This window comes from Balaenoptera ricei, chromosome 6 (genome assembly GCF_028023285.1).
Source record: "Balaenoptera ricei isolate mBalRic1 chromosome 6, mBalRic1.hap2, whole genome shotgun sequence".
NCBI classification, from domain to species: Eukaryota; Metazoa; Chordata; class Mammalia; order Artiodactyla; family Balaenopteridae; genus Balaenoptera; species Balaenoptera ricei.
Window position 1 is genome coordinate 73,253,794 of NC_082644.1, and position 26,823 is coordinate 73,280,616.

Below are 26,823 nucleotides of genomic sequence, written 5' to 3' on the forward strand. Positions count from 1 at the left end.
GAGTTTTAAAACCACTACTGTAGAGAATTTATTGTATTAAGCCAAATTTTCATTTACTAAATTTAAAACCTCTCCTTTATTTACAACTGCCTACCTATATTCCCATATATGTCTATATATAAGGGGAAATAAAATTTTCTTCAGAAAAGAGGAAGTTACCTTACAAATGAATCTTTACAAAGTTTCTTAAATAAGGGCCATCTCTTAATCTCTTTATGTTGAACAACAAAGTCATATTTGTGAAGATTATCTTGGTCTGAAACAACCTCAATCAATGGTATATATGGATGCTTAAAAAGATTGTCTGATAGAATCATTAAAAAAGGTAGCAAAATTTTACTATCAATTTAATAAACATTACTGGGGAAGGACTGAACATTGTAGGCATTGGATCATTATAAAACAAGCTTTTGAAAGATCACTTGAAAAAGAAATATGGTAAGTGGTTAAGTTATGGCTATCATATGACCTAGAGATCCAACAAAAAACCACCTGCTTTAATATATTCAAGTAGGAATCTCGTCTGAGATAAAACTTCCAGTCACACATGGATTTGGAAAGTGCTGTATCTGAAACAACTAAAATGTAAGTAAACACGATGTGCTCTGGAAAACTGTGCTAGATAACTCAAAAAATAGTTCTCGTGATGACAAAGTCACTGATGTCAATAAGCCATGTGAGAAGTTTGAACTGTCTAATGAAATGTGAGTAGCAAAATGAAGAATTTATAAATTAAACTATTTCAGGTAACATGTTATTTTAAAGGTGTGTAACTAAATTGAAAAATTAAATATCCTAAGAAGAAATTTGCTTATTTCATGTACTTACCTTAAAGTTTACATATTGATATTAGCCTAAAAAAACTTTTTTTTTTTTTTTGGACTGTTATTGAGGAAATGGAGTATTGTCTTAAATTTGAGGTGGCTTTATTTTCTGGCATACTGAATAAGTTGGGCTTCTATATTCATCCTAAAAGCCTTAGGTGGTCCACTGCTAACAGATGAAGAAGGCATGAAGTGAGGGTCATCAAATAAATATGGAAAAAACTAATTAGGAAAGGACAAGGCATCTGTGTCATTTGGGATAGAGAGCAGCGTGGTAAGAAACAGTGCTATGCTACACATGCAACCTTGTTATGGGATTAAATTATGTGAGGGCTGACTTTTTTTAAAATGTGGGAGAAGGGAGGAGACTAAAGTTTTAAGAGATAATAAAAAGTAGAATGATAAAAGGAATGAGGTTTCTCACATAGCAGATTTTTCAAACAATAAAAGTTACTCCTTTAAAATTTTTGCTACACATTTCACTTACTAATTAAACAGTATATGAAAAACCTCATTACTTTCCCTTGAAGACTCTAGTTCATCACTATGAAAATCAGCTAGTGTTGGTTAAAACACACCCACAGGAGCCTCCAGGCTACTACTACATAGTACTTAGTACTACTACTAAGGTAAGTAGTGTGCTTTTATATTTCTGCAAAGTTTATCTTATTTTATAAAGTTTTTATGTCTTCTCTACCATCTCTAGCTATGGCTTCTCTCTGCTGTCACTCTACCCAAAATTTGTAGGAGACCAGGGGCCATGTGTATCATGTCCATGGCTAAATCTCAACTAGTTAGCCTCAGTACTTGGCATATAGTAAATACTGAATAAACATATGCCACCGTTTTTTCACCCCTTAATCTTCAGTTATTTTGTGTGAAATAACAATAATGATAATAATAAAAGTCATCCTCATAAAAACTACCATTTATTGAACACTTCTCCTGAATCGGGCAGTGTGTTAAGTGAATTACATATATTTTCTACTTCAATTCTCACAAAGATCCTGTATTATGTTAAATAATATGAAACTGCCAATATTCACTTTTTTTTGTTTTTTTAAAATAAACCTTTTATTTTAGAATTGTTTTAAATTTACAGAAAAGTTCTTAAGAATAGTACAGAGAATTTCTGTATGGCCTGTACCCAGTTTCTCTTATTATTAACATCTTATATTATTATGGTACATTTGTCACAACTGATGAACCATTGATAGATTAGTACTGGAAGTCCATACTTTATTCAGAATCACTTTGTTTTTACCAAATGTCCTTTTTTTATATCAGGGTCCCACCAGGATATCACATTATATTTGGTTGTTATATCTCTGTAGGCTCCTCTCGGTCCCTTAGATATACCTTGTTTTTGATGGCCTTGACAGTTTTGAGAGTACTGATTGGGTATTTTGTATGATATTTTTCTCATGGTTAGACTAGGGTTATGGGTGTTGAGGGGCCCACAGAGGTAAAGTGCCATTTTCATCATATATCATGGGTACATAATATCAGCATGACTTTTCACTGTTGATGTTGACCTTGAATACCTGGCTTAGGCAGTATATGCTAGATTCCTCCACTGCACTTTTTGGAGAAAGGTTACACTTTAAGGAGTGAAGATATATGCTCCATCTCTTTGAGGGGAGTTACCTAGATAAATTATTTGGAATTCTTCTGTATGGGAGAGTTGTCTATTGTCTCTTATTTGTTTGTTTGTTTATTTGAGCATTTCTTTTATCAGTATGGACTTATGGATATCCATTTTCTACTTTGGGGTATAATCCAATACTATGTTATTTTATTGTTCAAACTGTTCCAGCTTTGGCCAATGGAAGCACTTCCTTACTTTCTGGCTCTCAAAGATGTTCCAGGCTCATTTGGTGTATTTCCCAGCCTGGTCCTAGAATCAGCCATTTCTCCAAAAAGCCCAGTTCCTTTTATTAGAGAATGGTGTTAGAAACCAGGAACTGAAAGTTTGGACTTAATCATTTCTGATTTACAAAAAGAACAATTTTATATGGTACAACCCAATGTTACCTCAGTTTTACAGATGAGGAAACAAAAGCTGGGAGAGATTCAGTAACCTGCTCAAGGTCTCCAAGCTCAAAGTGTCTGAACCAAACATCAAATCTGCATAAAGTAAAGTTACCAATTAAATTTAAATCAATCTTTACTTTGAGTAAACAATATGAATCATTGGAGCTTGGTTCAGCTCTTCTAGCTGCTCAAAGATGTTTTGCTTCTCTATGTTCATAGACTGAGGGAAAAATAGAACATTATTATGAAGTCAACCTCTTTCATCAATTAATTCACCAATTTTCAAAGCAAATTCAAAGCAAAAAAAAAAAAAAGTACCAGTCATTTTTTTTCTAGAACCAGCTGGGTTTTAAAAAACTATATGCATCACATACTATAATCACAGATCAGCTCAAAAACTTATTCTTGCCCTTGTTTTTCTTCCTAAGACTGCGACACCTATAAAGTGAACTACTGATATGTTACAACATCTTTTAGCAGTTTATAAAATACAGCCAAAGATCATTCAATGATTCCCCAAGTTACTGCAGAAGAAATGTACCAACAATTAAACATAAAATGTTGAGTATTTGATTTGTGAGAACTTACAGGGTTAGATCAGTTTACTTCCAAAGTTGTTAGTTTTTTGCTGAAAATGTACTCATGATTCTATGTCTTTATATGTCAATCTTACCAATACAAATTAAAATTTACTAGAACACATATCTACAACGGGTTTCTTAAAAATCAAGATTTCCTTTCTACTCATCTAGCACAAAACTTACTAAATCATCTTACTAGAATAGCTTCAAGATTAACTGCTATTAACATCATTAAGTCAGATTTATGGAGCAATTTCCCTTCATAAGACCAAACCACACACAATCAAAACACTGTTTCAACAGAATCATTAAAAAAAAAAAAATCACCTAATTTAGATCTTTTATTTCACAGATATGGAAACTAAAACTCCTGAGAAGTTAAAGGTCTTGTCCAAAGTCAACTGCTAGTTAATTGATGAAACAGGACTAAGATCCATATATCTTAAGAACTAGGTTTTTTCTTCACCACTAAACTGCCGTATAGAATATACAATGAATTATATGTGTTTGTGTATATACATTATGCTAGTAAGAATCTTTTTTTGTGGGAGGATTTTAAATTCCTCTGTAATGATGAGGAATCTGTGACCATAAATAAAAATGGTACCCCCACTTCTCTATTACACTCATTTCTTTTTCACTGAATTTAATTATTTTCAGTGCCCAGTCTGCAAACTGAGTATCTATTGTATACCAGGCACTAAAGTGTTAGAGGCTAGGGAAACAAGGAAAAAACAAAACATGGTCTCTACCCTTAAGAAAGCGCTCAGTTTTAAGTTTATAGTACCTTCCTAAAAGTCTCCTTTGTTGATTCTTCCTCATCTTGCAAACTCTAGAACAGCGCTGTCCAATAGAAATATAACGTGAGTCATACATGTGAGCCATATATGTAATTAAAAATTTTCTAACAGCTACATTAAAAACAAGTATAAAGTAATATTGTATTTAATTAATATACCCAAAATATATTTTCAACATGTAATCAATATAAAAATTACTAATAAGAAAGATATTTTACTTTTGGGGGTACTTAGTCTTCAAAATCTGATGTGTAGTTTACACTTACAGCATATCTCAATGGAGACTAGTCATATCTCAAGGGCTCAATAGCCACTTGTGGCTAGTGGCTACTATATTGAACTGTGCAGCTCTAGAAACCTGTAGGGTCCCAGTGCTTAGTCTTTGGACTGGTTCTCTTCTAATATCTATACCCACTACTTTGGGTATTTCAAACAATCTCATGGCTTTAAATACCATACGTTTTCCAGTGATTCCCAGATTACATATGGCCTAGAACTCTCGCCTGAACTTTAGATTCATATACAACTACTTGGACACAAACCTAACATGTCCCAAACTGAACTCTTGACTTCCAACCAGCACCTGCCCCCTCACGCACTTAAATCTGCTCCTCTTCCAGACATCCCCATTTCAGTAAATAGCAACTCCAACCTTGCTCAGGCCAAAAACCAGAGTCAATCTTGACCTTCTTCATTCTCTCACATCCAACTTATCATCTGTGTCTTTAAAATCAGTTTATTAAATACAGTCAAAGCTTACAGAGTTTATAAAATACCGTGAGAATCTTACCTGCTTCACACCACTTCTAGTGCTGAGCTTTATCTACCTCAGTCACCATCATCACTCACCTAAATTATTGCAACCACTTCTTACCTTCCTAAATGCTCCCTGCACTCCTACAGTCTACTTTCCACACAGGAACCAGAGTTTTAAAACATAAGATATTGTCCCTCCTAACCTTGAAAACCTTCAATGACTTTCTATCTCACCCCAAGTAAAAGTCAAAATTTCTACAGCAGCTTATGAAGATCTACAAAGCCCAGTGAGATCTGGCCCATCACTCTCTGGCCTCATCTCCTGTTACTCTCTCCCTCATTCATGCTACTCCAGCTACCCTGGCTTCCTTGCTGTTCCAGAATAACCAGGAACATTCAGTCATGACTGAGGGCTTTTCCACTTGCTGTTCTCTCTACGTGGAATGTTCTTAGCCCAAAACTGACAAAGATTGATCCCTGGCTTCATGGCAGTCTTTGCTCAAATGTCCCCTATTAAAACTGCAATACCGTTCCTTCCATTCTCTTACTGGTCTTCCCTACCTTCCTTTCCCATTTCTCCATAGGATTAACCAACACTTGATCTACCATATATTTCACTTATTAATGTCCTTATTGCTTTTCTTCCTCTACTAGAATAAAAGTTCCATAAGGACAGATTTTTGTTTGTTTTGCTCATGGTTCTATTCCCAGTGCCTAGGACCTAGCATAGAGTATATAGTTAATCAATAAATATTTGATGAATGAATGAACAAATGTTGTCAAGTTGTTTGGGTTAAATGAGATAACATATAAAGTTGTAGTATGGTCCCTGGAATATAGTAGTCACTCATAAACATTAGTCTACTCCCTAACCACTGTGGAGCTTTCCATGAAAGAAAATCAGAATTCTAAAATTTGTAAATTTTTAAAGCATTCTATCTCATTCTGTCCTTTCTCACTCTTTAAATATATGATAATTATCAGTCAAAAGACAATTTTAAAAAAATAATAGAGGTTACCTAAATTTAATAAAACTAGTTACAAACATAAAATTCAGTGGGTATTATACAACACTAATGTAGAATTAAAATTCACAGAAAATTAAAGTATTGTTTAAGTCATCTTTAAAGATAAAGAGCTATAATCTATGGCTCTTTCCGATAGGAAATTTTAAATGAATTTACAATGTTCAACAGGAGTTCACTTTTATTTATCTACAATTTGTATCCTGCTTTCCTCCAGGAAAATTTGTGTTAGTCTAAAGAACCACCAATTTTTAAAAACCATACATACTGTTTAAATGAAAATTTTAAAAAATGAACCTGGCTTGAATTTTAATATTTCTATAAAGTATTCTGTGTTTAAAGCTACAACAATCAGAATTAAAAGAACTTAAGATACTAATAAAATGTGGTCCTTCTCCAAAATACTGAGCGCCAGAGACTTCAAATGATTTGCCCACAGAGGTCACAATGTGACTAAACTAACAGTTTGTGACCTTGAATGCTCACTTGTACACTTTCTACTGCACTGCAGTGCTTCTCAAATATACTAACCAACACTTTACAATACAACCAATTATGCTGATTCCTTCTACCCCCCTAAAAAAGGAAGGAAGATAAAAGCATGTATCAAATGGTATACTGTAATTCAACATGAAAATTTATATTTCAGGCAAGAAGTTTAGGGAGAACAGACATAAACATGCAAAAAGGGGCAAAGTGTATATTAGAATTGTCATGGAGATATTATAAAGAAGAAATAAGTTTAAGATGCCATGAATATGTGATTTATATTTCACTTTTCAAAAAGCTAACAATTCATGGGGCTTATATGTCTTCAGAAATTTGGGCAATGTCATTTTATCACTGATAAGAATGACGTACCTCACGTTCCACGCAGTGGTAAAGTCTGGATTTAGAAGTAGCAGGGTGCATGTGACATCTATCAGTTCTAAAATAAAGAGAAGTCATATTAAAAACAAATAGTCCTACCCTTGAAGGTGTGGCTTCTCTTTCTTTTAAGGTCCTCTTTATTTTTTATATATATATCACATTATACTTATATCTCATATCATAGTAATTTTAATGATAACCTTGTTCTAAGCTGTCAGAGACACAAAGATTATCCTCAGATACAAAGACATGAAGATTTTCTTCTACTTATCATAAGTATAACTTTTTAAAAGTTGACACTGAAACCACTTTATGTCTATAAAGAATAATCAAACTAACCTATTCATTCTTTTAGTAGTTTTTGGCACAAAAAAAGAATTTCTATACCACTATTCATTTAATTTCACAAATATTTCAAGAATTGACTATGCAAATTTTCAAAAAGAAAATCACATATAATCCAACTTAGTTAACAATTCATTTACATTCCCCTGCAAAGATTATTCTTTCTTACACACATTTTTAGTTATAGCAATGATAAACGCACAATTTTGTTCTGTTTTTCACTAAACATTATTACATATGCATTCTCCTATATTGCTACAGTATGCATTTTTAACAACTGCATAACAATCCTTTAGTTTAATATATTATCATTTATCTTATTCTTTAGGCTGTTTCCTGTTTTGTTTTTACTGTTATGGATAATACTACTACAAACATTTTTAAGCATACTTTTCGTCTCATAGATTATTTTCTTTGGATATTTTTCCAGGAGTAGAACTACTATGTCAAACAATACAAATATCAGTATGGCTCCTACTAAGCACTTCCAAATTGTTCTCCAAATGGACTGTATCTATTTACATCACCAAGAGTAACGTGAGTGTACTTATGTCCCTGTAACTTTGACCTATGTAAGTATATTTTTAAAAATGAATGTGGCAGATAAAAAAATTGTACTTTATTTGTTTTAATTTACATCTTTAATTACAATTATTAATACAAACTTTTTTGATTTTGTTTACTATTTTCTATTTTCATTGTATAGTCTATTCATATTCATTAGCTATGTATCTATCATGGTCTTGAATAAGCTCCATAAGCCTATATTTAATAAAACAAAGTCAGTAATATTTAGACATATCGTCTTCATTTTATTAAAACTGAAAAAAAGAATTTTAGGATTAAGATGATCATCCTAGGGCATAATACTAAATTACAGTAACCTCTACCAAGCTCATATTAAATGCTAAGTAAATAAAATAATAAAAACTGTTATAATAATTTATATAATTTATAACTGTTATAATAATTTAGCATTATTATATATCAGGCATTATTATTTTATTATTTTATTTACATTATTTCATTGAATTCTCACAATCATAATCCAAGATATTTGGAAATGGACATCTAGAGAGTTTAAGGAATTTGCCCAGAGTCACCCAATTAGTATATGCAATGACAGCGTCTGACTGCTTTTAATAACTCAATTATACTGCAATTGAAATGTCTGTCTACAATAAATAATTGGGACATTCTCTGTTTAAGTAAAAGATAAACTTTTAAAAATCTAAGAGTAAATACACATAAGTGCATCCCTATAGTCATCTTAAAATATTTTAGTGAACACGAAAATCAATTATTCAATTCTCAACCATCTCAATAAGAGATCAACATTTATTGTGAGCCTATGATTTCATCACTACCGAATATATTATAACATTTGATAAATGAGCAACAAAAGGTAGGATTAGCACACATTTATTTTTGAACTTTATCTTCCTCATTACAAGCATCATGAAATGTCTATATTACAAACATACTATATAATATCGATGTATATATTATATAATGTCAATATGTCTATAAAGAACAATCTAATAAACCTCTTCCTTCTTTTACTTTTAGTAGTTTTTGGCACTAATTTAACATTTACCAGGGAAATTAAATACAATTTTCTATACCATTATTCCTTTAATTCCAAAATATACCAAGTAGTGACTATGTGCAGAGATTAAACTGGGCCCTTAGGACTGAGAGAATGGATATTATGAGAAATGCAAGACCTCATCTTGCCTTCTAGAAGGTTAACCTTTAGTTGGAGAGAATATGTAAACAATTATAAGGCAAACTAAAATAATTGCGAAGTAGAAACATATACCACATTTTGGGGACCACCAAAGCAGCTGCAATTAATTCTTACTGGAGTACCCAGGGAAGACTATAAAGGAGTAAGACAGTAAAGGGCACTACAGACTGTGGAAAAAAGTATGAGCAAAGGTAAAGAGTCAGGGAACTTCACACACAGTATGCTCTCAAAAGATTATGGGTACCCTGAGCGTGACTAAAGCTGAGGGTGCTGGAGAAATGTACCTGGAAAACAGAATCTGGTCCCAATGTCCTTGTCAGCCTGGCTTTCCATTACTTTCCCTTCATGTGCTACATTCCACCTGAACCAAACACCCCCCATTCCCTAAACATACTGCCCATCTGTCTACCTTTTCTTCTCTGGCTATAACTCAGATTTACCTGCTTCCTATTCTCTCTGCCAGAAATGTCCTCCTATCCCTGAAGTTAAAAGAAAAAAAAAAAAAGCATCTTTATCTATAAAGGCCTTCCTGACCTACATGGTTGAAAGCAATCTTTCATCTCTATGTTCTGTGTATATCTTACTTTGTTACTGAACTTATATGAATATTATCTTTTTTTTTTTTTTTTTTTTAAATATTATCCTCTTGATGAGACTGTATATTTTTTGGATGCAGGTCCTCTCTAATACACCTTCAAATTAGCCATTCATTCATCAAAGATGAAAAAAATATGGCCTCTGCCCAAAAGAAATTCCAAGTCTGCCCACATCACAGAGAAGTAGTAAGAGCACAGGCCTTAAAGCCATTCTGCCTGGGTTCAAATCTCAACTTCTCCACTTACTGCCTACATAACTTAATGTCTTTGAACTTCAGTTTCCTTACCTATGAAATGGGGATCATAACATCAACCTTAGTGTTGTAAGCAATGAGATTCATCCCATTTCTCCATAGCTGTTTGACACACAGTTTGACTCAATAAATACTTGTTCAACTAAACACCATTACTACTTATCAAGAAATGAATATTCTCAACATCAATTAATCAAAGAAGTCAGAAAAACTGAGGCAGTTGTTCTTACAGCGAAGCTGTCTGAATTTCTAAACTTGTGTAATAAACAATAACAAAAAACCACTTAGTTATTAAATGGCTGTATGAAAATGTGCATGATGGGAAGGCCTCTGGAATTTTTTTTTTAAGTCCACAATTTTTCAAAATCCATTACACTTCCCAGATAATGAGATAAACTGGTATTTAGTTTCTTGGACTCTCCCTTTCTGCATTAAAAAAATGTGTATTTGACCAATCATAGTTGCTATTTGTTTGTACTTCTAATGCAACTCTCCTTCCCCACCCATAAATGAAGAGGAGTTCATCTTCCACAAGATACTTCTGTATAGCAGCACAAGGCAAAAGCTAACACAGAAAATACCTAAGTCCCCACTTTTCATTTTGTGGATGTGTGAAGAGCACTTCTTTTACTGGAGGGTCTCCCCCTAGCAGGGCAACAGCAGCTGTTGGGTTCAGAGCCCAGCTCTACTACTGACTGGGAAGTTCCGAGGCACATCAATCTTTCTGTGCCTTAGTGTCCTCCTCATATGTAAAACTGAGCTAATAATAGTACTACCTCATGGGGGTATTAAATGATTCATACCCATTAAGCGTTAGGACAATACCTGACACACAGCAAGCACTCAGTGATAACTCCTGTTACAAAGCCTGTATCTCCTAGCCCAGTTATAAATGATACTGGGATTGGATGCCACCAGAGAGAGGAAAAGAATCTCTTGAGCTGGCTGAGCAGCGACTGCTGAGTGGAGGGAGCCTTCTCAAATCCCCCCTGTTCTCTAAACATACTTATTCTCTAAACACATTTAAAACTTATCAACAGCCTTGGCCAACCACCAGTAATGCCTAGTAACACATATAGTCACATGCCCTTCCCCTTTCCTCTTTGATAAACTGCTTACTCTTCCTGATTCAGGACTTAAGTTCAGATTGGACCTCCTTTAAGAAGCATTCCAGTCAGATCCAAGAGGTGGGGATGAAGTAGAACACCAGAAATGGAAAAGGGCCAATGAAGTAAAAGTAACTAGGTTATAAATATTGGACATAATTAAAGAATCCTTACTGAATTATATATATTTTTCTGCTCTTCTTCCTCACTGGCTCTGGATAAATGAGAGAAAGGAAACTAGTGTGTCTTGAGAGTCAATGACATGCCAGTCTCTGTGCTGGGTGCTTTACATACACTAATTCATGTGATCCTCACAACAACCCTCTGAGACCTGTGAGAATTCTCTTCTTTTGGTGTGGAACTAGGAAAAGGTTAAGTAATTTGCCTAAAATCACTGCTAAATGACTTTAGTGTGCTGATAATTGAGTCTAAATCCAGGTCTGTTTTTCTTGCAAAGAAGATGCTCTTTCCAACCTAGCACACTGTCTACAATTACTTTGCTGTCTTCAAGTGAGGGCTGAACCAAAGATCTAAAGATAAACATGTATAATCAACAGTTGACTATTTCACTCTCTCCATCTCATCAACTATATACCATTTCTTTGCAGTTTTACTAAGATGTGAGCTATTGATATCCCTACAGTCTCTTGAAATTAAACAGATCTCTCTCCAAACACCAGAATATATACCAGCAAATAACCATTCCTTTATTACACACACTCCAATATATGACTAGCTCATCATCACATCACAAGGAGAAAATGAATCAGGGCACATTACACACAGGAAAAAAAGTACCTAAATTTCAGCTGTAACAAGGAGAACATCTAAGGATGTTACAGAAAAGTCAGAGAAAGACCAATATGCTTTCTTGGCTTCAATGCATTCTAGAAATGGCCCAAGGTGAGCAGTCACCTGGTATTGGACACTGGGTTTGACAACTGTCTCTAACAGAGATATGTTTTCATGCATCTAAAAATAAATCCAAGGTCAACTTGGATTAATTAATCTCTTCCTCTAAAATACATTCAGGTTACCACAACAAGAGAGGCTTGAGGTGAGGCTAGTTGTAAATACCAGAAAGGTCCTGTTTATTACAGAATACAGTCACTGAATCAATAGCCAGACTAAGCTAAAACCTCTTGCTTACCAAACTCGTTACTTATTTGACAAACGTCTATTGAATACATAAAAGTGCTGAGTAAATAAAGACAAGCTATAACCCCTCTTTCTAACAAACCCACAATTTGGCTGGGATAAACATTGTTTAAATAATCAACTACAATAAAGTGTGGTAAGTTCTACTATGCATGCAGTATGAATAAGGACTCCCACAGGAGTGCAGAGGAGTAATTGTTGCTTCCTGGAGCAGTCAAGAGGCTTCACATGTGAGTGTGTTGGCAAACACAACAATAATGACAACATTAGACCTGAACCTGACCTCAGCAAAGGCATGGAATTAAGGCAGTAGTACACAGCAAAGTCCAAGAATGGAACAGTGTTTGTTGTGGCTGGAATGTACATCAAACAGCTGCAAACTCAAATGCTTCCAGGGTTCAAATAAATGGCAAAAAAGAGGCAAAGCAAACCTGGTAAGTAGCAAATGCCACTGCCTCAGTGTCTGAAGGACATGAGGAGGTTGCAGTCAACTGGAATAGGCTTGCCTAGTCAAGAAAAGCAGAGGCTATGATCCTCAGCCAATTGCTGCTGTGCAGAAACGTATACATCCAAGGCTTCTGGTTTTTCAAGTGAAGGCAGAAATCCATATTTCCATCCTAATTTTAGAAGTTCATCCTGATTTGAAATGTTTATCCAACAACAAAGTTGTTTTAAAAACAATTTTAAAAACATTATACAAGCCAAAACGAAATAAACACGTGGGCTGGCTTCAGCCTGGGGGCTGAGAGTCTACAACCTCTGATGCTGAATATAAAGTAGAGGAAAAAGCTGGTAATGCAAGCCTGGGGACAGATCGTGAAGGCCCTTGAATACCATGCCAAGGATAATGACTCTACCTTGTCCCTCTAGGCATCATGAAACAAGAGGATATATATTTCAGAAAAGCATCTTTCAAACTGTGTTTCTAAGAAGTGTTGTTTGAAACGACTGACTAGTGGCATGACGGACATGGATTACAGAAAGAGGCTGAAAATGGGGTAGACCAACTATGAGGTAATGATATTTGTCCAGATGAGAAATAATTAGTGAAGAGATAAGAGAGAGCTCAGTGATGGACTGAGAGCAAGCATTGTGAGAAAGAGGGAAGAACAACAACAACAAAAAGATGGAAGGGCTGACTTGGAGATAGAGTGTGGGACAGAGCACTACTCAGTCAGGACTCCAATGCTATGGACTTCTCTCTTGCTTTTTGTTTCTGCCATGGATTTTTCATAAATCAGAATTACAGTATCACCCCTCTCCCAAACCAAATATGGCTATTACTGCAGCACACTTTTAAAAAATATTAGTTTCTCTCTAAGTAATTAAACAGGGAGGCTGTGATGGCTACTTTTGGTTAAACTATGGTTAAACTTGACTGGCTACAGGGTGCACAGATTACACATTACTAAACATGATTTGAGTCTATTAGTGAGGGTGTTTTCAGATGAGATTAACATTTGAATCTGCAGACTCAGTAGACTGCCCTCCCCAGTGTGGGTGAACATCAATCTGTTGAGGACCTGAATAGAACAAAAGGAGGAAAACAGGAGAATTTACCCCTGTTTTGCTTCCTCTGTCTGCTTGAGTTGGGACACCTCATCTTATCTTCTCCAGCTTTCAGACTGGGATTTAAAACACTGGCTCCCCTGCTTTTGAATCCTTCAGACTCAAACTGAATTAAATCACCGGCTTTTCTGGGTCCCCAGCTTGCAGAAAGCAGATTGTGGGACCTCTCAGCCTCCATAATCATGTGAGCCAATTCATCATAATGAATCTCGTTTTATGTATAGATATACATAAAATCTCTATTGGTTGTTGCTATGGAGAACCCTGACTAATACAGATGATTTTCAAACATCTAAGGAATTCAGCACACTAATGAGAGCATGAATTCAGTTTGGTTAAAAAGAAAAAAAATATATCCCCAGAATAAAGGTCACCTGCAGTTACAGAATACATTCTTAAGGGAATGCCTAGGATTTTGGCATGATCAATCACAAAGACACTGGCATTTCTGAAATTGTTCTTAAACTGCCAGCTTTCTTCACTTGGCTCTTATATGTATATTTTCTACAAAAACAATTTTAAAACTATAGCATTTTCATGAAATAACTGCTTTTTCCTAATACTTTTAACTTTCTTTCCTTAGCAAAATTCACCACTGTGTTCTTCAGTTCACAAGTTTAGCAGAACACTCTTATGTTAGTCAGTCTGCATTTTCAGGTATCTTTTTTTGTCAAATCAGAAACTCACTTCCATATTTTTACCAATAATACAATATACAACCTGAGTAATATATGACACTGCATTGAACTATACTGTTGCTGCCCCCCAAAAGTGAAAGTGAAAACTACTTCCATGAAGACATAGGTTAAGATAAAATCAAGTTGCTTCTGTACACACGCACAGTTGCATCAGAATTCAAACCTTAGATGTCAGCAATTCATGTAAGTGAGCTTAACCATTTGATCTTCTGCCTGGGTTCTCCTGGGTCTATCAAGATAAAACTACATGAGGAGATTTAGTAAAGCCTACAGTGCACTGCCCAGAAAGACAAGAAACAGGGAAATGGAGAGAAGAACTTGGAAGACTACAGGAAGAAGGCGGGTTGGGCTAGCATACATGAATGAGCAAAAGCTAATGATCTGAAACGACAGCCTTTGACACTTTCAAATTCATACTGTTTCTTCTCTACAAGAGCATCATTTGTCTCCCCCTGCAGAGTTATGTATTGGCTCAATTATACATTTCTGTGTGCCAGAACATACACAATATAGCTGTTAGGCAAAAAAATAACTTGATGGATTCACATGGTGCTACTTTGTACCTTAATGTTGATGAAAACTACTACAGGGTAATGGAATGGAGAATGAAAGAGGGTCTAACAACAGATAAATGCCCTTAACTTTAAGTTTCTGCCTAAACTTATGCCTTTAAGTTTCTGCCACAAACTTAAGCTATGCCATAAACTTAGACATAGCCTTATAATTAAGAAATATATATATATCAGTGGACTAATTGAGTGAAACAGAAAATAGAAACTATTTCACATTAAATCTTCAAATCAGATTACCTTTTCTACTGGTCTAAACAGGGAAAAGTGTTATTAACCTATTATGACAGTATATTAAAGGACAATGCCAAGAGGAACACAAGGAAATCGGTATGTCACCTTTGGCAACACTATTCTCCACGAAGAGATTGTTTCTCACTCAACTGTGAGCTTCCTGAGTAAAGGAAACAGGTATTATTCATCTTTTTATCCCCCACAGTACTTAGAACAGCTTAAGGTAGGAGTAGGCCCTCGGTAATGGCTACTGAACTTATAATTAAAATTCTCTAAGAAACAAAGTTCTTATTCAAAATTAGCTACCAGATATACTGAGCACTTTTGAAGGTACTGCTGTATGTGGGAAGGGGAAGGAGCTTTACAGAAACAGTCAAGAATATGGTCTTGGATGAGCACTCTCCAAAAAAGTGAGAACTCAGATCTTACGTTTACCTAAAAAGTAAACTGAATTTGTGTACATGGAGGCTTAACATCACATACAGGGGGAAAACAAGGAAAAGACACCAGGTGGAATGAATAGGGATTGTCTGCTGCAGCAAAGAACTACCTCAGAGAAGCAGAAAAAATGAAGAAATGGGATGGTTTTCTTTTGCTCATTTCAGCATAGGAACAGAAGAACACAGTGGGCCAGAGCTTACTTGGGAGTCAAAGTACAACCATCATAAACCACTGACCTGGTTCACAGCATAACTACCACCATCACACCTTGGTTACCTCATTTGGACTGCTACTAAATGAGTTCTACTGCTCATAACGTACTAAAGGATTAGAAACCAGAGAATCAGAGCTTGTAGGGACTAGAGTCCACTTCACAGATTTTCAAACTGTTTTTAGCCATAAGATGCTTTCTTCAAATATCTTACAAATGACCCCAATACATTAAAAAAAAAAAAATCAGAATATCTGTTTGCAGTAGAGGGTCTGGCACCCTGCTTGAGGCACCTTCCACAGAATCATCATGGATGCAAAATTAGAAAACGAGTGATGAGTCCAAGCTCCTCACTTGACAGAGAGGTTAAACGCCTGCCCAGGCAGTGAATGAAAAAGCCAGAACTAGAATCCAGGAATGGCAACATCAGAGAGGGTTCTTCCCACTATATTTCATGCTGCTTCTAAAAATCAAAGAAAGAGGGTAGACTCCATACTTACCATCTTTGTTCAGCCATTGCTTTCTTGTTCTGTACAAAAGGAGTTTGTTGTGGACATACGGTAAAAGGAACTTGACACACCAGCTCTCCACGCCAAGTTTGTTTTCAACCAGGACTATGGGACTCCGATTATACCTAGCTTCAGGACATGGGATCAGGCCAATTTCATCTCTTAATATGTAAAACATAAAAAAGAATTAAAGATAAGAATACTAGCCTTTTCAAAAATTTTCATAACCTAGAGAATATTAAAAAACTGTACATATTTCCCTTTCTTAAAAATATTTAGCTCACCACTGGATTGGTAGAAATAATAATCTTTTAAAAGTCTGCTAATACTGACAAGAGTATGGAAAAATTAGTACGTTGTACTCGCTGTTACAGGAATGAAAACTGGTCTAATCTTTGAATAGAAATTTGAAAATGTCTGTCAATTTTTTAAGTACATATGCCCTTTGACCCAGTGATTCTACTGTTCAGAAATTATCCTGTGCCAAAATATATTAATTCATTGGATATTCATGGCAACAGTGCAACAATCTGGAAATACTCTGAATATGTATCAAACAATATAAGACTGGTAAAATAAATGTGGTTCATCCATGTGATAGAGCTGAAAAAAAAATGAGGTAAATCTGCATATGCTGGTATGGAAAGGGTGCTAAGATACATAAAACAAAAAAAGCAAAATGCCAAACACAGTGTACAGCACAAAGCCCTTTGTATAATCTTTTTTTTTTTTAAGGGCAAAGTCCTAGTCTTTTTCCTTTTCTTTTGGCTGTTCTGGGTCTTCATTGCGGTGCGTGGGCTCTTAGTTGTGGGCTTCTCTCTAGTTGTGGTGTGTGGGCTCTAGAGCGCATGGGTTTAGTTGTTTAGTTGCCCCGTAGCATGTGGGATCTTAGTTCCCCCACCAGGGATCGAACCTGCGTCCCCTGCATTGGAAGGCAGATTCTTAACCACTGGACCACCAGGGAAGTCCCTGTGTAATCTTTTAAAAAGATATATAGATGCATTAAAAAATTTCTTGAAAGGATACCAGGAACCTTTTGGGAAGAGGATTTATTTTTATACAGTTTAAATTTTCTAGTTACTTGTACATATTATTTATGATTTTTAAAATGTCAAAAATGTATTTATGCTTGCCTGTTAATAAATATATGTAGACCAGATTATTAATAAAATTATATTATCAGTGAGACTGTGGGCCATTTTTTCTTTTCTTTTTTATAATTCTTTATACATTTCTAAAATAAAAAACATGCTAATATGTAAATATTGTTAAAACACAAAATACATTTCAGGATTTGACCATTTTCATCTGTGGTGGCTTCTATATCCCTTAATCCACCTCAACTTAAGTTGAAAATCTACATTACAGGCAAAAAATAGAACTACCACATGACCCAGCAATCCCACTACTAGGCATATATCCTGAAAAAACTGCAATTCAAAAAGATACATGTACCACAATGTTCAATGCAGCACTATTTACAACAGCCAGGACGTGGAAGCAACCTAAATGTCCATCGACAGATGAATGGGTAAAGATGATGTGGTACATATATATAAGGAATATTACTCAGCCATAAAAAAGAATAAAATTGGGTCATTTGTAGAGATGTGGATGGACCTAGAGTCTGTCATACAGAGTGAAGTAAGTCAGAAAGAGAAAAACAAATATCGTATATTAACGCATATATGTGGAATCTAGAAAAAGGGTACAGATGAACCTATTTGCAGGGCAGAAATAGAAATGCAGACGTAGCGAATGGACATGTGGACACAGTGGGGGAAGGGAAGGGTGGGATGAATTGGGAGATTAGGATTGACATATATACGCTACCATGTGTACAATAGATAGCTAGTGGGAACCTGCTGTATAGCACAGGGAGCTCAGCTCGGTGCTCTCTGATGACCTAGACAGGTGGGATGGGGGGTGGGGTGGGAGGGAGGTCCAAGAGGGAGGAGATATGGGGATATACCTATACATATAGCTGATTCACTTCATTGTACAGCAGAAACTAACACAACATTGTAAAGCAACTATACTCCAATAAAAAAAAAAAGAAAATTTACATTACAGGCAGAGATTTAATAAACAATATATAGGGCAGTTGACTTACACAGTAAATGAACCAGCAAACACAAAAATATTTTTGTAAAACCTGCACTCATTCCTTTCAACTATAAAGAACTTACAGTTCTTGTCTATGTGAAACATCCTTTCTCAAATAGTATGTTCTTCCATTAATTAATGAATAACTTACAAGAAACCTTTTAACAAGAGCAGTTGACATAAATATTTTTAGAGCGTCTAAGCAGATTTTTTTTAAATGTGTTTTTAAAAAACAGAATAAAGAACTGGTTTGCAGAGCTTGTGTGTGACAGCATCTATTATGCCCTTGGATTCCCCTGCCAAGACAGTATGTTGACTGACAAATGCAAAGAGGAAAACTGTTCAATTACAGGTTATAAGAAAAGCACTCTTTATCTGTTAGGTCACCATCACAAACTGGTGGGAGGCTGTGGAACTAAAATAAAGTCCGTCCTGGAAACTCTAAACTGGATAGCTCAGAAGTAACCTACTTGCTACTGATCACTTTATTAGTGACACAGGGATATATCAATACAAGAGGGTATTCTAGGGGTTGCAAGTCACTAACCATTCTTTTGAGCTGATTTAACTCCCAAGTAGACTTTGGGACCTAAGGCTTTTTGTCCCGACAACTGACTCAGTTGACTCAGGGGTGTTTTGATACACCATGCCAGTACTATCTAAACATTTCCTGAGTACTACAATGAATGGGATACTGTGTTAGGTTCTGAAAATGCAAAAATGAATAAAACAAGGTGGTCCCAGACTACACAAAGCTGATGGTTTTGCTGGGGAGTTGTGTCAATATCTATAATAAAATGTTAACACTTTGCCACTCTAGTAATATAAATGAAGTTCTTAGGAAGAATGGGGCAATGCTGAGAGAGCATCTGAGGCCAATGTCAAGTATTTCAAAATATATTTTTGTATTTGGTGATATGAAATCTAATCTAATCTAACACACTATTAGGACAACTAGCCACATCTAGATCTATAACTGACTAAATACATGTCTGAATTGCTGGTATTTTCTGGTGTTCAGGTATTACTATGTAAAACAGAATATTTTAAGAAAACTAGAATTATAGTTAAAAAATAATAAACTCAGTGTAATTATTTCAAGAAAGTCTGTTTTCTGAGATCTAACAACCACCTACAACACTACAAAGAACTGCAAAAGTCAACAATATGAATGTCAGAGTAACAAGAATAAAAGAATCCTAGCTTCTGAGTATAGTCCATTTTGGGGGGAGGACTTTTTACTTAAATTCACAATGTAAAAACCTGCCTTGCTCACTATTTACACCACACATAAAATGCCCAACTAATAATCTGGTACCTAAATGAAAGTACAGAACCATCTGCACAAATAAAAACACATTGCTTTAGTTGGCTATTATCCTTCCAAGAAATAATTTTAAAAAACAAGAATGCCTTGGATATAGCAGGTGCTCAATAACTGCTACTGCAACGCTGATTATCAGTGCACTTCAGTGATAATATTCAAATAGTTTTCAAAGAATATCACTTCTTGACTCTCCAGAAGAACATTACCTCTGATTTCCTTCTAATGCTGTGGGTCCAAATCCTAGCTTTGTCAATATGATATAGATATCTCTCTATATATATGTATCGATCTCTCTATCTCCTGCCACTTGGCCTCTGTAGACCTCAATTTCTTCATTTGTAAAATAGAGGAATTGCATTACATTTCTAAATAAGGGAAATGGGCTGCTAGGTCTCATCCAGCTTTCAAATTTTATGACTGAGAAACCCAAAAGCTATTCTCATGTAAAGAGAATGAAAATCGTCGTATCAGGGAATATAAAGCACTATGAAAAAATAGAAACATTAAAAGAGAGGTAGGAGGATGTAGAGACAAAAGCACTCAATCTTCTAAGGTCCAGGGTTCTAGTTAGTCTCCATTCTACCACTGATCAATGTGAATTTGACTAGGCACTTGCCATCAGTATCCTCATCTGAAATACAGGAATAACAATGCCTTCCCTGCCAGTTACGAAAAGCAAATAATACAATGTAAAGACTGTGGTAAGCTACAAAGTACCAGGCAGAGATGAAGTATATTACCATTAATTCAGTTAAGAGCCTGAGGTCAACCAGAAAAGTTCCTTGGTTAACAGATAATGGGAAGCTAAAGCAAAGAAAGTTAAGCCTTTGTCAAGTTATTTGACCCTAAGATACAGTGCTTTGCTGCTTCCTAAAAATATAACATGTACTTCATAAAGGTAGGTCAGTAAGATTCCAAATAACAGTGTGTTTGACTTCAGATTTCTCCTATGCCTAGTCCCTTAGGTCATAGCCCACTTTTTTTCAGACAATTTAGAACAGAATTCCAGAATCATTTTGAAATTGGAAGGGATTTCATTCCTCCAGTCTCTCATTTTGTCAAATGAGGGAACTGAGATCCACTGAGGTTAAGGTGATTACTCAAGGTCATAGTGCTAGTGGCTTAATTCAAAATCTGGATCTCCTACTATTTAGCCCCAAACCTTTGACACTACAGTGAAAATAAAGACATCAGTGAAAGCAAGCAGGCTTTAGATTAACTCCTTTTAGAGTTCTAGCAAGATTTCTGGCTATTTAAATTCTAATTTCATACTCAAAGTTGGAAAATTCAGGGAAAAAAACCTAAAAGTCATTTGTCATGCCTCTACCACCACTAATGTTGGGTATGCATCCTTTTTTTCTAAGTAGTTTACAAAAGTGGGATTATATTGGACATACTCTTCTATAATCTTTTTTTAAATTTTATTTATTTATTTATTTATTTGGCCGTGCCCCATGGCATGCGGGATCTTAGTTTCCCGACCAGGGATGGAACCCGTTTCCCCTGTGGTAGAAGCACGGAATCTTAATCACTGGACTGCCAGGGAAGCCCCTATAATTCTTTTTTTTTTTTTAATTTAACAATTCACATTAAACATTTTCTTATATAATTTTTGTATCGTTCATGGTTGCAATGAATGTGCTGTAAACATCAAATACATCTCCAGTTATTTCCTTATGAAATAGTCTCATAAGAGAAATTTCTGACTCTTTCACTACCACCACATTCCATTCTTTGTTCTTTTTAGGTTTCTGGCAATTTAGATTCCTGGTGCTTAACCAGGATACTCAAGTAAATATCTGCATTAACAAGGTCATGGGATTTTTACAAACATGAAAATTTGGGACAGCGATCAAGTTCCAGTCTTCTCAACGAGAAACCACAGTGCTCACTTTTTAGGTTACCTTCGAAGGCTGCTCCGAAGGAATAGCAACATGGAATGAACCTACATATTTGCTTAAAAAGATCATCCACAGCATGGTATATCTCCCTTAGCGCTTCACTTCACAATGGGGATCCACTAACTTCCAGATGAAGTTCAAGGTTCATACAGCACTGATACTGACCTTGTTCCTCATGTTTAGACAGCTTCTCTTGTCTGTACTTTTCAGAAACATCAGTCTAACTGGAGTAGGTCCACTTATTTACAAAAGTAATATTGATCAGCTTCCTGTCGGGGAGGTAAGGATGGTCCCCAAATATTAAAACTGAACCCTGTAATGTGGAGTGACTGAAGAGAAAACAGCCCAAGATTCAGCAAATGGTACAAACCTTTTTAATCTAATAGTTATTTTTTTTTCCTTCAAACTGGAATTCTTTCCAGAATGACCAAAAAGTTAGAAAAGTATCTAAAAGAACTGACCCTTGCATATTGTTTACTAAAATTTTACTGGTGATTAAGATATTTCAGAGACCTCATAAGCTTTCTCAATTCTAAAGATTACTATCACTGAAATTATATTACTGACCCTATTTAGAAAACAGATACACAAATTACTATTGTTTACTGAGTGTTTATTATATGCAATGCTCTGTTTTAGGTTTTACATACACTATTTCATTTATTCCACACATTAATCTTATAAAGTAGGAATTTTAATTCCATTTTATAGATGAGGAAAGAGTCTCATCTGAGACTACTCAGCTAGTAAATAACAAGCCAAGGTTCAAATCCAGGACTGTGAGACTGCAAACCCAACTTTTACAACTATACTATTGTTCAAATAAATAGATAAAAATCAAGTGTAAGAAGTCAATTAAGATTCTACGCTTTCCTATTCTTCACTTCAACTTGCAGACGATGTGAAACTGCCTTTCATTACTACTGCCTTACTCAAAAATTCTCACTGGGGCCTACCCACTGCCTAGGAAGTATATTTTCCCTGAGCCAACTCTTATCCAAGCCTCATGTCTCAAATTGCTATTTCCTCAGGAAAACTATCTTGACCTTCCATCCTAAATTAGTCCTCTCTGTTATTATTCTTTCAAACTATCCTTCTTATCCTTTGGGGCTCTTTTCATAACTTGTGTGTTGATTTGTTTAAAGTTCCACTGGGCAGGGACCAAGTGCGGTTTGTTCATCAATGTATACCCCAATCCTAGCCCCATATACCTAGAGACCAGCATTGTATCTATCAAATAGAAACATTCTTTTGCTGAATGTACCGATGGAATGAATGAAATTAAGTCAGATAGTCAAGGACTTCCATAATCTGTCCCTACTTTATCTTTTCAATCACATTTTGTTACTTTTAGTCCATTCACTGCTTCTTGTAGAGGTCTCCAAGACTGTAAATCCTACCTTGTCTTCCAAGTGCCACTCAAAACCCCGCCTCCCCTAAGAGCACTAGCCCAGACATACCCAGCTTCCCTCTTAACTTCTAATAGACTCACGTACGACTTGCTTACCATACTGCTAGTCCAGCCCTTATTATGCACTGCTTTGCAGGGTAAATGCACTGTTCACACATACAAGTCTTAGGTCTCCATCTAGACCTGCACTGTGCAATACAGTGGTCACCAGGCATATGTGTCCATTATGTATAAATCAATTAAAATTAAATAAAACTTCAAATTTAGTTCTTCTTTCACACTAGCCACATTTCAAGCACTCAATAGCTATATATGGCTAGTGGTTACCATTTGGACAGTACAGATAAAGAACATTTCCAACATCACAGATATTTCTGAGGGCCTTGAGTACAAGAACTGTATTTTATACTTCTTCCTATTCCATACTGTGAAGATGGTAGCTACATAAACAGTGAGAATTCAATAAATATTACAGAGTAATAAAAAATAATAACTTTCTGGATAAGAGAACTTTGACATGACCCTAATTACACTGTAAACAGCTGTCCTCCACACTAGCACAGGGTCTGTACATTAAGCTAATACCTGTCGCTGGGTCAAGCCTTCAGTTATTTTTCCAAAGTATTCTCTAGGAGTCAACCACACAAACAACATTTTCATGGTATTTTTCAGTTTATAAAGTGCTTCACATTCATCATTCAGTTGGCCAATATATTTCCTAAGGAACATAGGGATTCAGGTTAAGTCTATCTACCTAGTGGCATCTAAGTGCAAGACACTGTGTGAGGTGATTTTCCTATGTTTTCATCAGCCTCTAGAGCCCATGCTCCGCAACAAGAGAAGCCACTGCAATGAGAAGCCCGCGCACCGCAACGAAGAATAGCCCCCGCTCACCACAACTAGAGAAAGCCCGTGCGCAGCAACGAAGACCCAACGCAGTCAAAAATAAATAAATAAAATAAATAAAATTTTTAAAAAAAGAAAGAAGAAACAGGCTGAGAAAGGGTAACCTATCCATACCCACCAGTAACAAAATCCACATTTCACCCATTATATCTTCAACTCCTACTGGCTAGAAATTTCCAGAGACAAAGTCAATATATTTACTGTAGTAGATGTTGGCTAATAAAATTATGATCTATCTTGTATTTGTAGAAAAGAGGAAAACAAAAAGTAAAGAATGAAAAACTTTCTTTTATAATACTGAAAAGTGTAACTAGGTACTAACTTTTAAGGTAAATGATGCCTTTTTCTTTTAACTGGAAATAGAGCGTATACATTTTGGAAGTAAAAGGGTTAGATGAGGGGAGGAAGTATGAGCAATTTTGAAAAGTCCAAATTATAAGACATTTTTAAAGACGCATTGTAATATTACTGGAGATATTGCTACTGTAGGGAATATGTACTAAAATATAGCTGAAGATTAATATTAAACAATGAGTTAAGCTATTTAAAAATTTCAGATCTATATCATTATTTCATATTATTTCAAATGTCCAAATTATTTCAAACTTTAAAAAATACTGAATGACCCAAGTGTTTATTAATAATTATAAGTTATGCACTGGCAGAGAGCACACTGATGAGATCTCATCATAAAAAATGCGACTGGGGGGGCATTAAAGTCCTTTATGAGTTTCAATAAATATGATCCAGAAGAATTGGGACGTGTTCCAAACTGCACTGTGTCAACCTGCCAGGCCAATGAACACTCAAACTCAAGTTTTTTCAAATATGAAATACTGATGCTTTTCTAGTCTACTTCAAAGAAGACAAAGTAAGATGATTACTTTACTTATTAAGCTTCTTTCTAACTCCTCAATTTCTTTAAGAAAAATAACCCCAAATGATGAGAAAATAGTCATTTCATTTGTCCAACTTTTTTTTTTTTTTTTGAGAATGTCTCTTATTTGCACTAAAGCTCTCATTCTCAAAAGGGGACTGAAAGACTGATATACAACAAGGCATCAAAGCATTCTTTAGAAGGCCCAGTACCCACTATGGTTACTGCCAGGAAATCATTCCAAACACTCTCATTCTGAAAAAGGCAGCAGTCACAAGGGGAAAGGAAGTGTACGCTGTCAGAGGTGGCAGGTGTGTTTTGAGGCCAGCAGTGTCTTGTTTTTAATGCAGGTCTCCAACTGTGTGCCACGAGGGAGCAAGACATCTGAGGGCATCACCTTGAAGGAAAAGAACACTTCATTTAGATGAAGGTTTGGCACCTCTTTTCAGCGGAAAAGCTTAAGGAGTTACTGCTTAAAAAGAATAATTCATGCGTTCCAGTTTAAAGAGTAAAATATTAAAAAAAAAAAAAAACTCCATAAGCAATTAGATAAAGTGAAAACAATGTAAAACTGGATTCCATGTTTCTTTCTCTTGAGGGGAGGAGGGAGGAAGGGAGGAAGGATAGGAAAATAGCTACTCTCTTGCTTCTTCCTTACTCTTTTGTACAATGTGTAGATATATCTCTCTTTAATAGCTTCTTTTTCGTTACATAAAAGCAGAAGTATCAGAGAGAATACAGTCTCTTACGGGATCTTCCCGGAGTACTCCAAGTAAAATGGAAAGGAAGGAGGAAAAGATACATGTGTCAGTTCTGTGGTGTCCTACTTAAAGAGGGCAGCAGCGTTTGAATAAAAAAAGAGTTAATATGCTCCCTGTAACTATGAATCAGCTAATGCTAAAAAGTGTCGAGGTTTCATCTGCTTCCCACCAGACCCAACCTGTGCCTACAGAAGCTACTCTCTTGAGAATGCCCTGTTCACCTTCGAAACAAAATGTTTCATCGAAGTTCCTCTATAATTTTGGGACAGGTGAGGCGAAAGTCAAAAGCAGCCTCAAGCTACCTTCGGCTAGTAAACCGAGGGGGTTTTGGCCCATGGAGAATAAGATGATCAGTAACCCCTTCTTACCAAGGTACGGGATGAACCTCAAAAGAGTTGTGTTAACAAAGCACATACAGACCCACACCGTGTACCTTAAACGGATGTGGTACGTGGACACACGGGTGAAGTCTTTCGAGTTTCGTGAACTCCTGGGAAAGGGGTGGGAGGGAGGTGAACCAAACAAAGTCGCAACGTTTTGATTTTCCGAGGTCACTTCTAAGGACTCGCCCGAGAGCTTCTTCCGGTAGCGGAATGCTGGCCCCGCGGCGGCCGACAACTGTCGGGCCCCGACCCGGCTCCGTCGACTCTTGTGAGCAGCGCGCGGGTCAAGACCTGCAGTCCGAGGTCGGCTCGAGGCTTGGCCCCGCCCCCTCCTGCCCCCGACGACCCCCGGAGGCGGCGGAGGCGGGGGCACCGCCGGCGCGCGACTCACATGTGCGGGTTCCTCCTGAAGGCGTTGGTGATGTCCTTCACCACCCGCTGCACCAGCACCGCCACCTCCTCGCTCGTCTCGGCCATGTTGGCGGCGTCCGCGGCGGCTCGGGAGCGCCTCCGGGAGAGCGCCGAGCCACCCGCGGGAGTTCCCGGGGAGCGCGCGCGTGTGCGCCGGTTTGGCCGCGCCCCTGCCCCCGCCGTGGAGGCCGCCGCCGAGCACTTCCGGGTCAGCCCGCGGTCGGCCGGTGTGTGGTCCCTGATGAGGCTGAGGCTGGCAGCTTGGTCCCTGACTTCCTCTCGTAAGCGAGTCTCTAAGCGCCCGAGAAGATGCTGCAGACTCATTTGCAAAGTTACCTCAGGTCGCTGTATTACACATTTTATTTTAATTTCTAGTCCGCTGGGGGCCGAGGAGGGAGGGGTCCTAAGGT

The 26,823-nt window shown here is 36.5% G+C and overlaps 1 protein-coding gene across 3 annotated transcripts in view; it reads right to left on the minus strand.

Annotated features, from left to right (window-relative positions):
- Nucleotides 1-26,571, minus strand: part of PTAR1 (protein prenyltransferase alpha subunit repeat containing 1) — a 42,176-nt gene extending 15,605 nt beyond the window's left edge. The window contains exons 1-3 of one of the 3 annotated variants that reach the window (XM_059924871.1): nt 26,394-26,571; nt 6,882-6,948; nt 4,227-4,282 (exon numbers count right to left, since the gene is read on the minus strand). In XM_059924871.1, the coding sequence (XP_059780854.1) occupies nt 4,227-4,282; nt 6,882-6,948; nt 26,394-26,479 (209 nt within the window). In that variant the 5' untranslated portion in view covers nt 26,480-26,571. Of the gene's footprint in view, nt 1-4,226; nt 4,283-6,881; nt 6,949-16,321; nt 16,492-26,393 lie in introns of those variants that run through there. The other 2 variants (XM_059924870.1, XM_059924872.1) reach the window with 2 other exon arrangements.
- Nucleotides 26,572-26,823: the final 252 nt, after the last annotated feature.